The 20,208-nt window shown below is 46.8% G+C and overlaps 1 protein-coding gene across 1 annotated transcript; it reads right to left on the reverse strand.

Annotated features, from left to right (window-relative positions):
* Positions 1-605: 605 nt before the first annotated feature.
* LOC131238991 (uncharacterized) lies at positions 606-1,298 on the reverse strand. Its single transcript, XM_058236561.1, has 2 exons — positions 1,149-1,298; positions 606-1,001 (listed from the first exon to the last, which is right to left on the reverse strand). The coding sequence occupies exons 1-2, from the start codon at positions 1,296-1,298 to the stop codon at positions 606-608; spliced, it is 546 nt and encodes a 181-aa protein (XP_058092544.1).
* Positions 1,299-20,208: the final 18,910 nt, after the last annotated feature.

The raw sequence follows: 20,208 nt of genomic DNA on the forward strand, positions 1-20,208 counted from the left end.
ATGTTTGTTGTTAATCTGAAGGAGAAGAGGTTAGTTCTTTTTCTAATTCGTTTGGGTACTTCTCTGTATAGCTTCCGGTTTCTTTCGTTGGTCTCTTGTTATGTCTGGGCTCGCCCCCTATATCCCTTTGGGACAAAGTCATCAACAAGTTCGAGAGATATCTGGCCAGATGGAAGTGTAGATACCTGTCGCTGGGCGGCTGTATCACCCTAATAAAGGCAGCCCTCTCCAACCTGCCGGTCTACTTTATGTCTCTTCTTAAGTGCCTTGCAGCCGTTCTCACTAAGCTCAATAAACTCAGGCGAGATTTTCTTTGGAACAGGAAGGAAGATTCTAAGAAATTTCACTTGGTTATGTTGATCTTCAGCCCAGAAGCCACTTCGAAACACATGGTAATTTTGTGAAGATTGTCAACCATAAAATCTTTTGCCTCATAGAAGATAATTGTATTAACTGCGAATTGTAGATTAGAGACTCGGGATGAGACCCATCGACAATCATCATCCTTTTGATGACCTCGTCCCAATGATGTTTTGGAGGCTTGTCTATACACCGTGGCCAATGGGAGACCCAAATAAGTGGAGGGGAGTGATTTGGCCCAACACTTAGAACACGGAGGCCAGCCCAAACACATCAGCCTCTGAGCGATGGACGCCCAAAACCTCACATTTGGAAATGTTGATCTTCAGCCCAGAAGCCACTTCGAAACACATGGTAATTTTGTGAAGATTGTCAACCATAAAATCTTTTGCCTCATAGAAGATAATTGTATTATCTGCGAATTGTAAATTAGAGACTCGGGATGAGATATTCTCCACCTTAAAGCATTGAAAAAGCGTCGCTTCTTGACCTTTGGTTAACATTCTACCAAGAGCCTCATAAATAACCAAGAAGAGGAAAGGGGGTGAAGGGTCAACAAGCCTAAGGCCTCTGGAAGCTGCAAAGTAGCGGAGGGAAAATCCATTGAGAAGGATTGAGAAGCGCGTAGAACAAACACAGATCTGAATCCATTTGCTTCACTCATCTCCACCACGAATTCTCTTCAGCGTGTAATCGAGGAACTTCCAATCGACATGGTTGTACACCTTCTAGCTTGCAGACACTATTTGAACTTGACGAGTGGCGCGAGTCAAACACTCATGAGCTACCTGCGGGCAATCTAGAATCTGCGTGCTAGCAATAAAGGCGCTTTGAGAAGGGGAAATTTCTTTCAAGAGGATAGTTTTGAATCTCTGTGTTAGGATTTTAGCGATGATTTTGTACGGGCTGCCGATAAGATTGATGGGCTGACCAGGCATGCTCACGGATCACTCACACATGTGACGAGTTGACACCTTGCTTTGATTCACCTCTTTAATCATTCCCCATGTGAATTTGCTTAAGCAAATCTCAAGTTCTACAGTCTCTCCCCAGTGTAACAACTGTTGCTGTCAGAAGTTTGATGAGAGATTCCATGATGTAAGCGCGACAATGGCTCGGGCGTTGAATGTGATGGATGAACCTAATCTTCGCACTCTGGCCATTCATGGTAATGTCGGGGATCACCCGGACTGTCGCCTTTCTGTGGATCTCCCACTGCCTTGGCAACAAGTATCGGCAGGAAGCGCAAAGAGAGACCGTTTCCTGCAAGCCAGTGCAACAACGGACCTCCCTACCCTTTTCGTGAGAGGCTTTCCGGAAGGCTGGTTCCTCATCAACCTGTCGAGGGTGTTTGGTCGTGCTGGTGCAGTCATGGATATTATCATGCCTAGAGATAGGATTAATGGCCATTATAGAGGTTTCGCTCTGATAAGGATGGGCTCAGAGGAGCTGGCACGGGTGGTGCAGATGCTACATGGTGAAAGATTCGGTGGATCTCCTTTGTTGTTCCAAAGGGCAAGATTTGGCCCTAAACAGAACCCCAAGAAATCTCCTCTCGGCAAGTATAAGGTCGCCACAGACAGGGTAAGCGCAACTTGTCATCACATTTCCAGTCAGATCACGTCTCTGAATCCCAACCTTATTCATCCATCCCTGCCTCTCCAGTCACATCCCTCCCCCAATCCCGAGATTGGGCCGATCTGGGCCCTATTACCCTTTTTCAGGAAGCTATCTCTGATGACGTGATTGCTGCTGAGCCACTCCAGATGTGCGTCGATTACCCTCAACAGCAGCCTAATCCCACTGATCTTGTTCCCACCGCTGATATAAGAGATGAGGCATTTGATTCTCTTAAAAAAAAGAAATGGATCAGGGGCGCGGTTGGTCGTGTTGGTAGGTTCCTCGGGTTATGCTTCAGAGACAGAGACAAAGACTACACCGCCTTGTTCCAATGTATCCAAAATAGAGGCAGACCTCTCTCAAGTCCTAGAACTCCTGGCAAACAAGTCCACAGATCCATCAACAACAGAGAGCTCCTAAGCCTCCAACCGAGTCTAGGGATGCTAGCTGCCTCCAGCTCGAGGCAAGGGCGTATGGGAAATCGGGGAAATTCGGTGCCCCAATGAGAATCATTTTGTGGAACGTGAGAGGGGTGGGATCGAGGCAGAAAAGGTGCCTGATCAAGGAATCAATTAGCAGAAAAGATTCGGATGTTATTTGTCTTCAGGAAACGAAAGTCCCCACTTTCAAAGATGGCCTTTTGGCTTCGCTATGGAATGCTAAATGGGAAGTCCTGACAGTATCCAAAGGGACCTTTTCGACTTCTATCATCATTCGAGATAAGTCTTCTAATTTCTGCGGTCTCATTACGGCAGTATATGGCCCTAATGATGACTCCCTTAGATCTATTTTTTGGGATGAATTGCCTGCTGTTAGACAGTCCTTCACGGGTCCCTGTTGTTTTGTAGGTGATTTCAATGTGGTCCGATTTGCGGAGGAGCATTCCTGTAGCAGAAGAGCTTCTGCTGCGATGAACTCTTTCTCTGATTGGATCCAATCTCAGGAGCTTGTTGATCTTCCGTTGTCGGGGGCTCGTTACACCTGGTCTAACGGTCGCAAAAATCAAATCCAATCGAGGCTGGATAGATTTCTCATTTCTCTTGACTGGTTGGAAGCCTTCCCTTCTGCTAATCAACTGGCCCTTCCTAGAACCACTTCGGACCATTGTCCTATCATGCTGATGCTGGAGGACCTAAATTGGGGGCCGAAGCCCTTCAAATTCAATGCTTCGTGGCTCAAGATCAAAGGCTTCCATTAGAAGGTTGAAGAGTGGTGGTGCACCAGTCATGCTGAAGGTTTCACTGGCCACAGACTGCGTTGTAGGCTCAGAATGCTCAAGGAGAAGATTAATGTCTGGAAGGAAGTCGAATTTCGCAAATGGGAAGCGGAGACGGAAGCTCTATTTGTTGAGTTGCAACGCATCGACTCTGAGGCTGAAGGTCGTCCCTTGAATGCAGAGATTCTTTCCAGGCGTATTCAAATCATCCAAGACATCTCTACCAGGGCCCTTGAGGATGAAATCTCTTGGAAACTCAAGTCCAGGACCAGATGGATATTAGAAGGGGATAGAAACACCAGGTATTTCCATACCATTGCTAACATGCAGTCCCAAGCCAAAGCAATTCTATCCATCTCCAAGGACGGAATCCGTACTGAAGATAGGCAGGATATTACGGATCACGCGGTTTGGCATTTCAAATCCCTCATCTCCGCGGAAGACTGGATCAGACCCAATTTAGATGGCCTTGCTTTTGGCTCCCTTGAAGTTTCAGACGTGTCGCTGCTGGAAGCCCCGTTTTCCGAAGAAGTTAAAATGGCCATTGGCTCAATGGGAGGAGATAAGTCCCTTGGCCCTGACGGCTTTCCTATGGTGTTCTTCCAATCTTTTTGGGACCTCATCCGTCAGGACGTCATGGATTTCCTTCACGAATTTTATCTTAGGGGCATACTATCTAAAGGCCTTGGCACCTCCTTCATTGCGCTGATCCCCAAGATAGTAGGTGCGAGCACCTTCTACGACTTCAGGCCTATCAGCTTAATCGGGGGGCCTTACAAAATCCTGGCTAAAATTCAGTCTATTAGACTATCCAAAGTTATTGGAAAGCTTATTTCCAAGTATCAGCATGCATTCATCAAGGGTAGACGGATCATCGATTGCGCCTTGATCACTAATGAATGCCTGCATTCGTGCCACAAGACCGGCTTGAAAAGCATTTTCTGTAAGTTGGATATCGGAAAGGCTTACGATCATGTCGAGTGGGCCTTTCTGCAGTACATGATGGTTCGCATGGGATTTGGAGAGAGATGGATAGGCTGGATCAAGGCGTGCTTAGGATTAGCTCACTTCTCTATTCTCATTAATGGTTCCTCGCATGGCTTCTTTAAAAGCTCGAGAGGGATTCGTCAAGGCGACCCTTTATCTCCTCTCTTCTTGTTGGTGGGTGAGGCTCTATCTCATATGCTATCTCGGGGTCAAGAGATTGGAATCCTTAAAGGAATTTCTATGCCGGGTGTCATAGCGCCTATGTCCCACATTCAATTTACAGACGACACGCTCATTCTCTCTGAAGCGGTCCCATCCTACATCGACAACCTGCGCACAACCCTTATCTGTTTTGAGGTTGTCTCGGGGCTGAGAGTTAATCTCTCCAAATAAAAAATTTTTGGTGTCAAAATCTCAAATTCTGAACTCTCCTCCTGTGCCAAGATCATGGGGTGTTCAGCGGCCCCCCTCCCTTCCACGTTTGTGGGTCTCCCCCTCTCCATTGGCCCTCTGCCAAAGAAAATGTGGGAAAGAATTGTCAGCAAATTTCAGAAATACTTAGCCAGGTGGAAATGCCAATACCTATCTATGGGTGGTCGCCTCACGCTAATCAAGTCGACCCTATCTAATCTGCCAGTTTATTTCATGTCCTTGCTTCACTGCCCTCCAGTTCTGATTCAGATAGACAGGCTCCGTCGTGATTTCCTTTGGTGCGGAAAAGACTCGCAGAAGAAATTACACCTTCTGGATTGGCATGAAGTTTGCAAACATTTCCAGGAGGGGGGTGCTAGTATCAGAAACCTGAAGATAATGAATCTCTCCCTACTTGGTAAATGGACTTGGAGATTGGCCTCGGATAAGAATGCCCTTTGGAATTCCATCATCAAAGGCAAGTACGGTACCTGCCCTGGTGGTTGGTGGACTAAGGATTCCACGTCTTATAGGGCCTCGTACGTTTGGAAAGGGTTATTGAGATCCAGGAAGGCGGTTATTGATAACATCAGATTTGATCTTGGCAACGGCGTTGATATAAGATTCTGGGAGGATATTTGGGTGGGTGACGAGGCCCTCAAACACAGATTTCCGAATATTTACATATTGAGCCTTAAGAAGAACATCCCGGTCGCGAGCTGTTATGAAACCTTTAATTCCGGTTTCATTTGGACCGTGAAGTGCATCAGGAATCTCCACGACTGGGAAGTGGAAGAATTTGTGACGCTGCTCGATCTGATATCTCAGACATTCCCTGTTCCCTTTGCTCCCGACAGACCGATCTGGGCCAAGGACAAATCCAGCACGTTTTCCATGAAATCGCTCTACTCTCTCCTTGCCCCGTTGTCAATTTCTGTAGCCCCTGTGGTCCCTTTTATCTGGAAATATCCAGCCCCCCCAAATCCATTTGTTTTGCCTGGTTGGTGGGGAGAAAGCGAATCCGCACAGTTGATAATCTTTGGAAAAGAGGCATGCAAATAGTAAACATTTGCCTCTGCTGCATGCAAGATGAAGAATCTGTTGACCACCTCATTCATTGCCAGTTCATCTCAAAATTTTGGGTGGAAGTATTCAGAAGATTTAATATCAGTGGTTGTCTCCCGAAATCCTCCCTCCATATGTTGTCGTCTTGGCACGGTTTTAAGTTGGGCAAATGCAGAACTCTAGTCTGGAGAATGACGCTTCTTGCAATCTGGTGGTCAGTCTGGGAGGAAGGAAACAACAAATGTTTTAATGATAAACTCTCCTCGGTTCATGTTGTTTGGGATAGGGCCAAAAGGCTGATTGTCGAATGGGCTGTCTTAGTCAATTGTCTTAGTGGCTTTGATCTTTTGTTTCTAGATTTCTAGTTTTGCTGCTATCTCAGCAGTCTCTAGTTGTATTTCCTTTTATTTCCCTTAATATATATCCCCGTTATCTTTGAAAAAAAACATTTCCAGTCAGACTTCCGACGATGCTTCGTTCAGAGATGTTCTCCTTGGCCCCTCATCTTCCCAGAACACGCAACTCCCTACTCATCGGAACAATGGAGTTAAGCCCAAACTGTCCTCTGAGCCTGATCCTCCTATCACGGTTTCGGAGAACGTCTTGCGCATCAACCAAGCCTCCCTCAATCGTGTAAAGAAAGGTCTAGAAGACACAGTCGTAGCTATATCTAAAGAGGGATCTTCGATATCGCAAATCCAAGGTTGGATCGAAGAGTGTTGTAGAATCAAGTCGTCTGATTACAGCATGAAACCTATCAGTTACAAGGAGCTCTGGATCAACCCAGGCCTGGGCGTTAATTCGGACCTCCTACTTATGGCAGGGGTCTTACACAGACGGACCTGTCTTGAAAATCTAGAGGTGGGACGAGTTCTCCTTCGGCACGGAGGAGGTCTGGGTCCTCATTTGGGCGATCCCGCTGGAACTATGGTATGAAGAGTTCTTCATGGCCGCAGCGTCCATGGTGGGATCCTTCATAGAACTGGATCCTAAAACCAAGTGCGGAGAAGAAATGACAGTTCTCAGGGTCCGAGTTCGGAGAAGAAAAGGAGAAAGCCTCCCATCCCACATTGTAGTGTTCGTCGACAACCGGAATCTATCTCTGCCGGTTCAAATCGAGGCTCCTAATGACCCGTTGCCCAGATGGGGGGGATCTGTGGAGCTTGAGGGAACAATAGCCTCCTGCTGCCGGCGTCGATGCTGTAACCGACTTTCTCCTAGTTGCGTGCTCCCGCGGACCACAGTGCCATGATGCCCATCATGATGGATCGGTCAGTCCTCGTTCAACTCGCTCGAGTCGTGGACGCCCTTGCTCATCGACACGTGTCCCATGCGTGGCTGAAAAGTCACCCCTCCTGCCTCCAGTCTGTCTACCAGCGACCTCGGAGCCACGTGGCGAGATCTCGGTCGTCGCCTCAGCCGATCCAGTACGTTCCTCGACCTCAGATCTCGCCACGCGAACTTTGCCTTCTCCGCCAAACCTCCTGGGTTCGGCCCCATCCTCGGCGCAGGACACCCGTGACGTGCCATCTCGCGCCTCGCATCCACGTGTCGTGACCTCGACAACTGGTGATGTGCCCCATAGCCTCTCGGGCCTGATTCATGGTCTCAGGTCGGGTTTAGTCCCAAATGCAGCGCTCGGGTCCAAATCAATTCCCGAGTTGGGTCTGACTTTTAACCTCAACCTATCCCATAGACCCAACCCACCCCTCGACCACAACTGCCTCTTAGCGTTTCGTCCTAAAGCTTCTGCCAATAGGTTCGCCATTCTGGATTTCCCGCTAAAGAATCGTGTCTTCTCCTTCAATCGACAAGGCACTGAGCTGGGACCCCCACATCTCTCGGGGCCATCTGGGGATCGAAACTACCTTTCCGATCATTTCCTTCCAGAGTGTGGAGTCACGGGGGAATTGGATCACTTGTCCTGCAACTAGGAGAACCCATCCTCACTAGCTTCCCTCCCTCCTTCACCTACTGCCTCTCTCCTCGATAATAGAGCAAGCCCTCATCTCCCTCTTTCAGGAAGAGTTAGGGGACCAGATTATTGATGTAGAACCTCTTCAGATTCACATCGGGCCTTCAACAGAGCAAGGGATTCTTCTGGAAATGAATTCGACTGATAATGAGAATAGGGAGACTCTCATCAACACCATTCAGAAGAAGAAATGGATCAGAGACGCGATTGGGCATGTCGGCAGAGCTGTTGGCTTATCTTTCGGGGACTGCCCTGAGGACTACATCGCGCTATTCCAATGCGTGGAATCTCGCAGTAGACCTCTATTCGCCTCTAAATCCCCCAAGCCTCGTCTTTCCAAGTCCTGCAGCAACAGAGAATTACAACGCCTTACCTCCTCCATGGGCATAGGGCCGGATCCTATCAACGATCTAGCCCGGTAGGCTTCTCGGGGCAGTTTGGTTCCCCAATGAAGATCATCTCTTGGAACGTTAGAGGCGTGGGCTCTAAGCAGAAAAGGAGATTGATCAAAGACTCTTGTAGCTCCCGCAACCCCGATATTCTATCTTTCCAGGAAACAAAAATTCAGATCTTTAGCGATAGGATTATGGGCTCCTTGTGGAAGGCTTCTAATGTCAAGTGGGTTGCTTTGGATGCCTTAGGAAGTACTGGCGGTATTTTGATTGCGTGGAGATCTTCCAAATGGAAGCTGGAGGAATCTTAGTTCGGGTCTTTCTCAGTTTCGGTCATCCTTCTTGACATCTCTTCTAACCAGAAGCGTTTAATCTCTTCTCTCTACGGCCCCACCCTTAATGCTAGAAGAGCCGACTTCTGGTGCGAACTGAGCTCCTCTAGGAAGAAATTTCAAGGTCCTTGTTGTTTCGTCGGCGACTTCAACATCACTAGGTATGCCGAAGAAAAATCCCATGGCCGAAACTTCTCCCTTGTTATGCGCTCTTTCTCCAACTGGATCGACGATCTCGAGCTCGTAGACCTCCCTCTTCTTGGCTCCAGTTTTACCTGGACCAATTGCAGATTGAATCCCTCTCATTCCAGATTAGACAGATTCCTCCTCTCTTCGGACTGGCTGGAGGGTTCCCCCATTGCCACCTAGACCACCCTCCCAAGATCAACTTCGGACCACTACCAGGTTATGTTGTCTTCTGACGATTATAATTGGGGTCCAAAGCCTTTTAGATTTGAATCCTCCTGGCTTAATTTTAATGGTTTCTTTCAGTTGGTTTCAGATTGGTGGGGTAGCTTCTAGGTCGAGGGCTTTGCAGGCTATAAACTCTGCAACAAATTTAGAATGCTGAAGGAAAAGCTCAGAAATTGGAACCAAGAAGTGTTCTCTAAGAGGGACTCTGACATGGACTCAATCAAGGCAGAAATTCAGGCGATCGATGTTGAAGCTGAAGATGGCTTAATGTCTTTGGAGATCCTATCCAAAAGAATCCAGCTTATTCAGTTGCTGTCAGCCAGGGTTCTTGATAATGAAATAGCTTGGAAACAAAGATCCCGTGCCAAATGGTTGAAAGAAGGGGACAAAAATTCCAAATTCTTTCACTCTGTAGCTAGTATGAACTCCAGGAACAACAGAATCAGCAACATTTCTGTTAACGGGCGCCGTATCGAAGATAAAGAAGAAATCGCAAAGGAAGCAGTTCATTACTTTAGTTCCTTGCTCAGTGCAGACCGTTGGGGTAGACCGGGTTTAGATCACCTCCAAATGGAATGTCTTCTCCCTCAAGATGCTGACGCCCTTGAAGCTCTGTTTTCCGAGGAGGAAGTGAGGCTGGCCTTGATCAATTTAGGCAGCAACAAGGCCCTGGGTCCTGACGGCTTCCCTATATGTTTCTTCATTTCCTTCTGGGAGGTGATCAAAGTCGAAACACCTAGGTCCATAGCTCAACTGGCAGACTGAGTGGAGATACCTCGTTTCAACACTTGAGGTCTTGGTATCAATCCCTAGCGGGGGTGGCTAACATGGAGTGTGTGTACTGACATGGGTGTGTACTAAAAAGCTAACTCAAAAATAAACTAAAATAATTTTAAGGTTTCTCTTCTTCGACGAGCAAAGATCGCCCCCGCAGGTGGGGCGATTCCTCCTCCGATACCTCTAAACTCGCGGATCGCCGCTACATCCAATATAGTTTCAGCTCCAAAGGAATTGGTTCCGGCAGGTGCACTAGCAGGGGAGTTGGAAGAAGGGGAAATCCCAGCAGACCACAGATGGAAGCAAGTCCATCGTCGCACTCGAAAGGCCCCGCGGTCTTTGACAAGGAGGGATTCTTACCCTACGCTTTTTGTTAAAGGATATCCGGAGGGGTGGCTCCCCATTAATATTTCTTGGGTGTTTGGCCGAGCTGGTGTGGTCATGGACGTCGTCATGCTAAGAGATAAATTCAGTGGTCTTTCCAGAGGATTTGCACTAGTTCGAATGTCCTCCGAACTGGAGTTGGCAAGAGCAGTGGAAATGCTACATGGGACAAAATATGGAGGACGTCCTATGCTTGTTCAGAGGGCTCGTTTTGGCCCCAACCGCCTAGTCCAAAAGAAGAAAGATCCCCTCCTCCCTACCCGCACTGAATATCGCCCCAAAATCAACCCTCCTACCCTACCGGAGACACTTGATAGCCGTTCTTTCAGAGATGCCCTTCTACATCGTAACTCCCTTCCCTTCGACCCCTCGCACCCTTTGTGACCCATGACGCCCCCTACACCCTCCTAAAAGCCCGACCTTCCTATCGGAACTACTGATGCCCACAAAGATCTTGTGATTGACCACTCTATTCGCGTTAGTCAGGCATCTTTTGATCGCACTAGAAAAGACCTCTCGAAAACTATGGTTATCATCAACAAAGGCGGAGCATCGATTTCTCAAGTGAAAGATTGGATCGCAGAGACTACTGGGTTTCATCCGGGCAACTATTCTATTAAACCGCTGGGCTATAATGAATTATGGGTGAAGGTATGCCCCGATCTCAACCCGGAAATGATCCATATGGCGGGTCACCTCCACTCAAGAGGACCAGTTGCTAAAGTATTAAGATGGGAAGATTATTCAATCTTCGGTCAGGAGAACATCTGGATTCAGATATGGGGAGTTTCCCCTGGAACTCTGGTCTGATTTTTTTTTTTTTTTTTTTAAAAAAAAAAAAATGAATCTCGGTGGCGGTTACTCTAGGATCATTTCTCGAGCTGGATCCCAAGACAAAACTTGGTGAAGAACTCTCCGTCATCAGGGTGAGGGTGAGAAGGAAGGACTCCCTGCTTCCTTCCCATCTCAGGGTCTTCGTCGATGACCGCTGCCTCCATCTCCCGATCTTCCGTGAAGCTCCCGACGAAATATACCCTCGCTGGGGAGATCTCTGGCATGTCAGGGAAGGTCCTTCCTCGTCTTCGGCGGATGAAGCCACGACAACCAAGGAGCCCTACATTCCCCCATTCACTTGCGGAGCACCAGAACCTTACCCTGTCAATTTCCCTGCAGCCATTGAGACTGGAGATCACATCCCTACCATCCATGGGACACGTGGTGTTGCCCAACGCTCTCAATGAATTCAGCCTGTTGCTGTCCTCTCTCGAGACATGCCTTCTGGGCTGAGATGGAAGAAGCGAGCGACACGTGGTTTGCCTGCGGCGGAAGCTACCGTGCTGGCAGATTTTCCAGAAGATTGCGACTCGTTAGCCCTTCGGAGAAGGCCACGTCATCAGGTGTTTGTAGCGGAATTTAATTCCCCAAATCTCAAAGCCCCTCTTTCAAACCCTGAGCGATGCGTGTCCCACTGCGCCAGCTCACGTCATCAGGTGTCTGCAGCGGAATTTAATTCCCCAAATCTCGAAGCCCCTCTTTCAAACCCTGAGCAACGTGTGTCCCATTGTGTCAGCTCCTCGAGCCCACCCCCTCCCTTCGCTCCCTACCCTCGACCCTCGAGTACTTCACACGTGTCCGCCTCTCCTTTAGTTGGGCACCTTTCTTCGGGTTCGGGTCTGGATCACGTTTCCTCTCCATTTGGACCTGCCTCACCTTTCCACTCACGACCTCTGGCTTTAACCTCCATCTCGCTATCTCCCCCTCATTCCGCCATCATTCCCTCCAATCTCCTACCTCCTCCCTTTCCATTATCGGCTATCTGCGATACTGAATTCTCTGGGGGTGAGATGACCGACTCAACTCTTTCTGATTTCTCTTCCCGCCCTTCTTCCGCTCCGACCCCTTCCAATCATGCAGATGCCTTCTTCGATCTAGGATCCCTCACTCTCTTCCAAGACAACCCCTCTAGTGAGGTGATAGAAGCAGAACCTCTCCAGATGTGCGCGGAGTTTCCCAGTTTCATCAAAAATCTTCGTCTAGAGCGCCTCCGGATACAAACAGATCGGAGCTGCTGGACAAGATGCACAACAAGCGCTGGATCAGAGTAGTCGGTCACGTAGGAAGAAAACTTGGACTGTCCTTTGGGGACAGGATGGAGGATTATGTCACCCTTTTCCAATGCATTGAACATAGAGGAAGACCCCTTCTCGATCCTAGATATCCAGCTAAGTAGACTCCAAAATCTTGCAACAACTGTGAACTTCAATGATTGGATCGAAGCCCAGGGCTTATATCAACCTCCAAATCCAAGGGTAGTAGGCAGGGCAGCCGGGGAAACACGGTTTCCCAATGAGGGTTATCTCTCGGAATGTAAGGGGGGTGGACTCCAAGCAGAAGAGGAGCCTCGTTAAAGCCTTGGTGCGCAGAAAAGACCCTAATCTCGTTTGCTTCTAAGAGACCAAGGTTCTTTCAACAATATCCTTCTGGCCACCCTATGGCGGGCGAACGATGCGAAGTGGATTCCGCTTGACGCTTCTGGCAGCTCAGGGGGCATTCTCGTCGCCTGGAAATCTTCTAAATGGGACCTCCTGTCCTCTTCTATAGGAGTTTTCTCAGTGTCGATTATCCTCAAAGACAAATCCTCTAATTTTCAATGTATCATTTCTTCTTGTATGGCCCTACTTTTGATGCTTCTAGATCTCTGTTCTGGGAGGAGCTGACTCGTGTAAGACTATCCTCCTCAGGGCCTTTCTTTGTGGTTGGCGACTTCAACATCACCAGATTTGTGGAAGAGCATTCCCGCATTAGAAGGGTCTCCGCGGCGATGTCTCAATTCTCCGACTGGATCCAGTCCCAGGACCTTATTGACCTCCTGCTGTCTAGGGCCAAATTCACCTGGACTAATGGCCGGAAAGCCCCTATTCAATCCTGATTGGATAGGTTCCTGGTTTCTCCTGAATGGGTTGAGGCTTTCCCCTCTTTTCTTCAAATTGCTCTTCCTAGAACGACCTCAGATCATTGCCTGCTTCTTCTGCTTACCGAAGAAGACAATTGGGGCCCGAAACCATTTAGGTTCAACTCCTCCTAGCTCAGAATCGAAGGTTTCAGGAAAAAGATTGAAGATTGGTGGCAGAGCTTCCAGGTTGAAGGTTTTGCAGGCCAGACTTATGTGCAAAGTTAGGAGGCTCAAACTTAATCTCCGGAAGTGGATTTAGGAGGATCTCCGTAAGAGAGAACTAGAATCGGATTCCCTCCTCTTTGAACTCGATCGCATGGACTCTGAGGCTGAAGGAAACCAATTATCTTCTGATTTCCTCGCCAGGCACATTCAAATTATTCAGACTCTGTCGGCTAGAGCTCTTGATGACGAAACCTCCTGGAGAATTAAATCAAGAACCAGATGGCTTGTCGAGGGTGATAAAAACACCAAATACTTTCACAGTATTGTCAACACGCACTCCCGATCCAAGACCATTTCAGTATTTCTGATAAAGGTGTTTGGATAGAAGACAAACAGAAGATCGCAGAGCTGGCTGTTAATCATTTAAAAACTCTTCTAATCTCTGAAATCAGGTCCAGACCGCGGCTCGACAATATTCAATTTAACTGATTGGAGGAGGCAGAAGCAGAAATTCTTGAATCCTGTTTCTTTGAAGAAGAAGTCAAAGCGGCAATCGACTCTTTAAGTGGAGATAAATCCCCTGGACCTAATGGATTTCCGATCATCTTCTTTCAATCTTTTTGGGATATTATCCGTCACAACCTCCTTCAATTTCTTCTCGAATTCCACAGTAGGGCCAAGCTATCGAAAGGGCTTGGTGAACCTTCATAGCCCTCATCCCCAAGGTGGCTGGAGCTAATTTGTTTTCGGAATTCAGACCTATAAGTATGATTGGGGCCCCTTACAAGATTCTTCCTAGAGTTCTTTCCTCCCGCCTCTCAAAAGTCATAGGAAAACTAATATCTCCTAATCAGAACGCTTTCATCAAATGTAGGCAAATAACGAACTGTGCTCTAATTGCTAACGAGGTCCTCCACTCGTGTTAGAAATCTAAGTTGAAGGGTATCTTTTGCAAGCTGGATATAGCCAAAGCTTACGACCATATGGACTGGGGATTCTTGCAATATATGCTTGCTCGTATGGGTTTTGGGATCACCTGGAGAAGATGGATACAAGCTTGTATTGGGTTTGCCCACTTCTCCATTCTTATAAACGGCTCTTCCAAAGGGTTTTTCAATAGCTCTAGAGGGCTGCGTCAAGGGGACCCTCTCTCCCCTCTCCTGTTTCTTATTATTGGCGAGGCGCTATCAAAAATGATGTCAAAGGGCTAGGAAGAAGGGATTCTGAGGGGAATTGCTATGCCTGGTCTGGCTGCCCCTATTACCCACATCCAATTTGCGGATGATACTCTCATTTTCTCTGAAGCATCGACGACTTTCATCCACAATCTCCGCATAGCCCTTCACTGTTTTGAGACAGTCTCTGGTTTGAGAATCAGTAGGGCCAAATCGAAAATGTTCGGGATCAACGTCCAAGCTGAGACCCTGCTTAGCTTTGCAAATACTCTCGGGTGTGCAGCCGACTCCTTCCCCACTTTCTTTGTGGGCCTCCCCCTTTCTGCAAGCCCTCCTCCTAAATCGGTATGGGACAGAGTTGTTGTTAAATTTCATAAACATCTCGCTAGATGGAAAAGTCGTTATCTTTCCCTCGGCGGTCGTCTTACTCTTATTAACGCCGCTCTATCCAGTCTTCCGCTTTACTTCATGTCCCTGTTCAGATGCCCTTCTTCGGTGTTGAGGTCTATTGATCGCATTAGAAGAGACTTTTTGTGGTTTGGGAAGGAGGATCATAGTAACATTCATTTGCTCGAATGGAATCATGTCTGCAAGTCTGTCCATCAAGGAGGAGCTAATGTCAAAAATCTGAAATCTATGAATGAAGCCTTGCTCGGAAACGGACTCGGAGACTGGCTGCTGAAGGTAATGCTCTATGGACAGCAATCATCAAAGGCAAGTATGGTTCTTCCCTGGGAGGGTGGTGGACAAAAGACTCCTCGTCCTATAGGGCCTCCCATGTTTGGAGGGGTATCCTTAGATCTAAGCCTTCGGTTATTCAGAATATTTCTTTCGAGCTGGGCATAGGATCTTCTATCCGTTTTTGGGAAGACCCATGGATCGGAGACACCCCGCTGAAATCTCGCTATCCTAATATCTATCGCCTTGCCCCCAATAAGAATGTCCTTGTCGATCAATGCTACTCAGTTACGGCTTCCCAATATGTTTGGGATGTCAGATGCCTAAGGAATCTTCGCGACTGTGAATTTTCAGAATACATGGAGCTCCTTCAATGCGTTTCGAAGACTTTGCCGCTTCCCATATGGAAAATTGACAAGTCCAGCTCCTTCACGCTTAAATCGCTTTACTCCCTGATCGCCCCAAAAATCCCCCAGCAAAATTTACCTCCCCTTTTATCTGGCGCTATTAGGCCCCTCCCACTATTCGGCCCCTCCCAAGTTTATTTGTTTCACTTGGCTAGTTGGGCGGAATAGAATTCTAACCATGGATAACCTAAGAAAAAGGGGCATGTAGATTGTCAGCATCTGCCTATGTTGTATGCACAATGCAGAATCCGTCGATCACCTCCTTGTGCACTGTCCCTTCATTACCCACATTTGGAGAGACTTCTGTCAGCGTTTCAAGATTAATTGGTGCATTCCCGATTCGGCCTTCAATCTCTTATCTAGCTGGCATGGTGTTAGATTAGGGAAGGCCAAGACAACCATTTGGAGGATGGCCATCCTAGCAATATGATGGTCTGTTTGGATAGAAAGAAATGACAGATGCTTCAACGATTACTCCTTGCCAATATCTGTGGTTGGGTTCAGGGCTAAAAGGATGCTTATAGAATGGGCAGTTAATGTAAAAGGGTTGAATGACTTTGACTTTTGTTTCTTAGGGGACTAATGTCCTGCTATCTCAGCAGTGTCGTTTCCCCTCTTGTTCTGTTGTTTCTCTTTTCTTCTTAATATATTTCATTTTCGTTGCCTTTAAAAAAAAAGAAGTCGACATTATGCTCTTCTTCAAAGAATTTTATGATAGAGGAATCTTATCCAAAGGCCTCGGGTCTTCCTTCATCACGCTTATCCCTAAAATCTCGGGCGCAAGTTGTTTCTCAGAATTCAGATCCATTAGTCTGATTGGGGGCCCCTACAAAATTCTGGCTAAAGTTTTGGCCTCTCGCCTGAAGCTTTCCCTCGGTAAGATCATCTCCTCCCACCAATGCGTCTTGATCCCAGGGAGACAGATCATCGACTGCGTGCTGATCGCCAATGAATGTCTGCATTCCAGTTATAAAGATGGGTTGAAATTTGTCTGCTGCAAGCTTGATATCGAAAAGGCCTATGACCATGTTGATTGGAAATTTCTCCAATACATGATGAGGCGTATGGGCTTTCCTGTTAAATGGTGTAGGTGGATTGGAGAGTGTTTAGGGTCGGCTCACTTCTCTATCCTCCTCAACGGGACCCCGAAAGGTTTTTTCAAGAGTTCCAGAGGCATTCTTTAGGGGGATCCGCTGTCCCCATTCCTCTTCCTAATTGTTGGAGAAGCTCTTTCCAGAATGATCCAGGCAGGCCAAAACGCTGGCATTCTAAGCGACATCAGAATGAGAGTCTTGTCATCCCCGGTCTCCCATATTCAATACACTGACGACACTCTCATCTTCAGTGATGCTGACCCAGTTAAGGTCGACAACATCTGCACCATGATCTGGTGTTTTGAGGTAATTTCGGGTCTAAGAATCATCCTGTCTAAATCGAAGATGTTTGTTGTTAATCTGAAGGACGAAGAGTTTAGTTCTTTTACTAATTCTTTTGGGTACTCCTCTGTATAGATTCCGGTTTCTTTCGTTGGTCTCTCGTTATGTCTGGGCTTGCCCCCTATATCCCTTTGGGACACGGTCATCAACAAGTTCGAGAGATATTTGGCCAGATGGAAGTGTAGATACCTGTTGCTCGGCGGTCGCATCACCCTGATAAAGGCAGCCCTCTCCAACCTGCCGGTCTACTTTATGTCTCTTCTTAAGTGCCCTGCAGCCGTTCTCACTAAGCTCAATAAACTCAGGCGAGATTGTCTTTGGAACGGGAAGGAAGATTCGAAGAAATTTCACTTGGTTAAATGGTCTCAAGTCTGCCAGCGGCCTAACCTTGGTGGAGTAGGAATTAAAGATCTCAAGAGGATGAATAGAGCCCTCCTCGGGAAATGGATCTGGAGGCTTGGTACTAAGGATGATACTCTTTGGAACAAGATCATCAAAGGCAAATATGGGAAATCGATAGGCGGTTGGTGGACCAACGACTCTTCTCGATATAGGGCCTTTGCCCTTTGGAAGGGGAACCTCTTAGACTAGGAAACGGGACCAAAATTCAGTTTTGGGAAGATGATTGGGTGGGTGAAGCCCCTCTGAAAACCGACGTCCCTAACATTTTTCGTCTCGCCTCCAACCTTGCTTCTCTCGTTGCCGATTGCTGCTCCTTCTTGGACAATAAGATCGAGTGGAATGTGGAATGTAGGAGGAACCTACAGGATTGGGAGATCGAACAGTTTGTGGGCCTCCTCCAGCTCATAAACACAAGTACGCCAGCCATCTTCAGCCCGGACAAATTAATTTGGAAGGCAGACAAATCCAGCATCTTTTCTGTCAAATCCCTCTACCACCGGTTGGACCATGGTACGATCTCCTTTGAGGATCATCCCCCCTTCAAATTCTGGAAATATCCTGTTCCCCCTAAATACGCAGCTTTCGCCTGGCTGGTGGGGACCAAAAGAATTCTCACGGTGGATAATCCGAGAAAAAGGGGTATGCAAATTGTCAATATCTGCCTTTGCTGCATGAAGAATGAAGAAAACATCGACCACCTGTTGCTCTCCTGCCCGTTCATCTCTGCAATCTGGTCAGAATTTCTCAAATGCTTCAACTTGAAGTGGTGTTTTCCCGGTTCGGTCTCTCTCCTTATCAAAGCTTGGCATGAGGTTAGTCTGGGCAAGCATAGGACGAAGATCTGGCGTATGGCAATTATAGCTATTTGGTGGTTGGTTTGGGAAGAGAAACAATAGGTGTTTTAGGGACGTCTCAAATTCCGAATCGGCAACCGCCAATAAAGCCAAGCGCCTTCTGATTGAATGGATGGTCTATGTAGTTGGTTTTAAGGAAGTAGATTTTCTTTTCCTTGGGGTTTAATGGTTTGTTTGCCTGCTTGGCAATCTCCATTTGCCCCCATTTTTGTTTCCCCTGTCTTCTTCTTCTCTCCCTTCAGTGAATGTTCGAAGAAAAAAGACTGATGGGCCTGAAGTCCTTCATATTCTCAGCACCTTCGGACTTGGGAATGAGAGCAATGAAGCTGTGGTCCAATTCAGTGAGAACCCAAGCTGAAGAACTCGAAAGCAAAAGTAATGAGATCCCCTTCAACCATCTCTCAACAGATCTGGAAAAAGGTGATCGGGGATCCATCTGGCCCTAGGGCTTTATCCTTTTCAAGAGACATCACAACCAACTTAATCTCATCTTCTGATATCGGCTTTTCTACCTCAACCTCTTCAATAGAAAGAATAAAAATGGAGGCCATCAAGATTGGGGCGATCTAGATTCTCCTCGGATAAAAGGCTTGAAAATTATGAAACGACTGAATTGGAGATCACAATTTTATTCTCTATTCTCCTACCATTCACCAAGAGAGAGCAAATTCTATTGGACTGGGCCCTCGCGCGAGCCACTCATGAAAGAATTTGGTGTTCTTGTCCTTAGTCAAATAACCCTAGAATGCTGGCACCACTTGACTACTTTTTCCTCAATGCAACTGTTGTAATCTGAGAGAAGGTAAGCCCTAGCTAGTCTTTCATCTTCCAATAACTGATCCCTTTCTTCTGAGGTCTAGAGTCTGAATATTCTCTAAAATGCTTCTGGTCTTCTGCTCTTTGAGATGGAAAACCTCTCAGTTCCAGGTTTTCAACTTATCCTTCAACAGTTTCATTTTCCACAAAAGCCAAATTCCTGGGGGGCCCTCAACTGAAAAGGAAGACCACCATTGCACCACCAGCTCCTGTAAGCCTTTCTCTTCTAGCCATGCTAGCTCAAAGTGAAGGGCTTAGGCCCCCAATTATCCGGATAAGAAGTTGTGCGAGGAAGGCATTGCCGCACAGCCAACGGATAATGCTCCACCCATGAAGAAGAGACAAGGAACGGATTGAGTCTAGACATAGCTGGAGGGTCCCTGCCGTTAGATCATGTGAAGTGAGAGCCTGCGAGGGGGAGATCAACCAAATCCTGGCTTAGGATCCAGTCTGAAAAGTCCCTCATACTGCTAGAGATGCAATCACAATTAAGCTTATCATGGGGAAAACACACCACGTTGAAATCACCACCTAAGCACCAGGGCACACTCCACCAAAGCAAGTTTGGTGACAGCTTGTCCCATGGCAATTTAGGTAACATTGATCTAGACTGTTCATTAGCTTCAGTGTACATTTCTCATGGGCTACCATGCCAGCATCACACTGATCTGACAAATATTGACCAATTTATCAATGGTCTTTAATATGAAAGGTCAAGAAATTTTATACAAAATAGGTCCAATCAATAATTTGATCCATCTTCTTGTTAGGGACTATGATGGATTGCTTGTGATTCTAAAGACTCACTTATTTTAGGCAATTATAACCTTACCAGCCATGGCTTCAAAATGGATGATTGTAGAAAATAATGCCAAATCAAAGATGGATTACGCATTATCCGATCAGTATGATTATAATAGCCTATGGAATTTGTTTCAGACTTAATGCAGAGTTCATATCGATTGAATGGACTGTCCAACTGAACCCATGCAACTTGGAGCACTATAACTCGTAGTGCTCTGAGAGAACTGGGCCATTTCTCATAGATACATGCTAGTAATTTTTTAAATATGAGTTGTATGCTACATTACCACACACATATAATATAGTAGTTTAACCTTAAAAAAATAGCAGTTAAGTAATAAGTGTAACACAACTGGTTTCAGATATGGACATACATCAAAACTATGTCAGTAATTTGTGAAAACAAGAAGAGATATATAAAGCTTTTCTGTATAATATAAGTGTCAATTTTTGTCCAATACCCATGCCTTGCATATCTATCTGGCGAAGTGATTACTATGAAAATGGAATTCCCTGGTTATATAGTCGTCATCACACCTTTTCATCTTACAGGTTTGGGAATTGGTTAATTGACAGTTTCACACA

Source organism: Magnolia sinica, chromosome 3, assembly GCF_029962835.1.
Source record: "Magnolia sinica isolate HGM2019 chromosome 3, MsV1, whole genome shotgun sequence".
NCBI classification, from domain to species: Eukaryota; Viridiplantae; Streptophyta; class Magnoliopsida; order Magnoliales; family Magnoliaceae; genus Magnolia; species Magnolia sinica.

Bases quoted from the DNA above. Each gene is read 5' to 3' on its own strand.
- LOC131238991 (XM_058236561.1), bottom strand. From the start codon at position 1,298: ATGCCTGGTCAGCCCATCAATCTTATCGGCAGCCCGTACAAAATCATC. The intron at 1,002-1,148 runs GTAGCTCATGAG...AAATGGATTCAG, and splicing joins AGATTCTAGATTGCCCGCAG to ATCTGTGTTTGTTCTACGCG.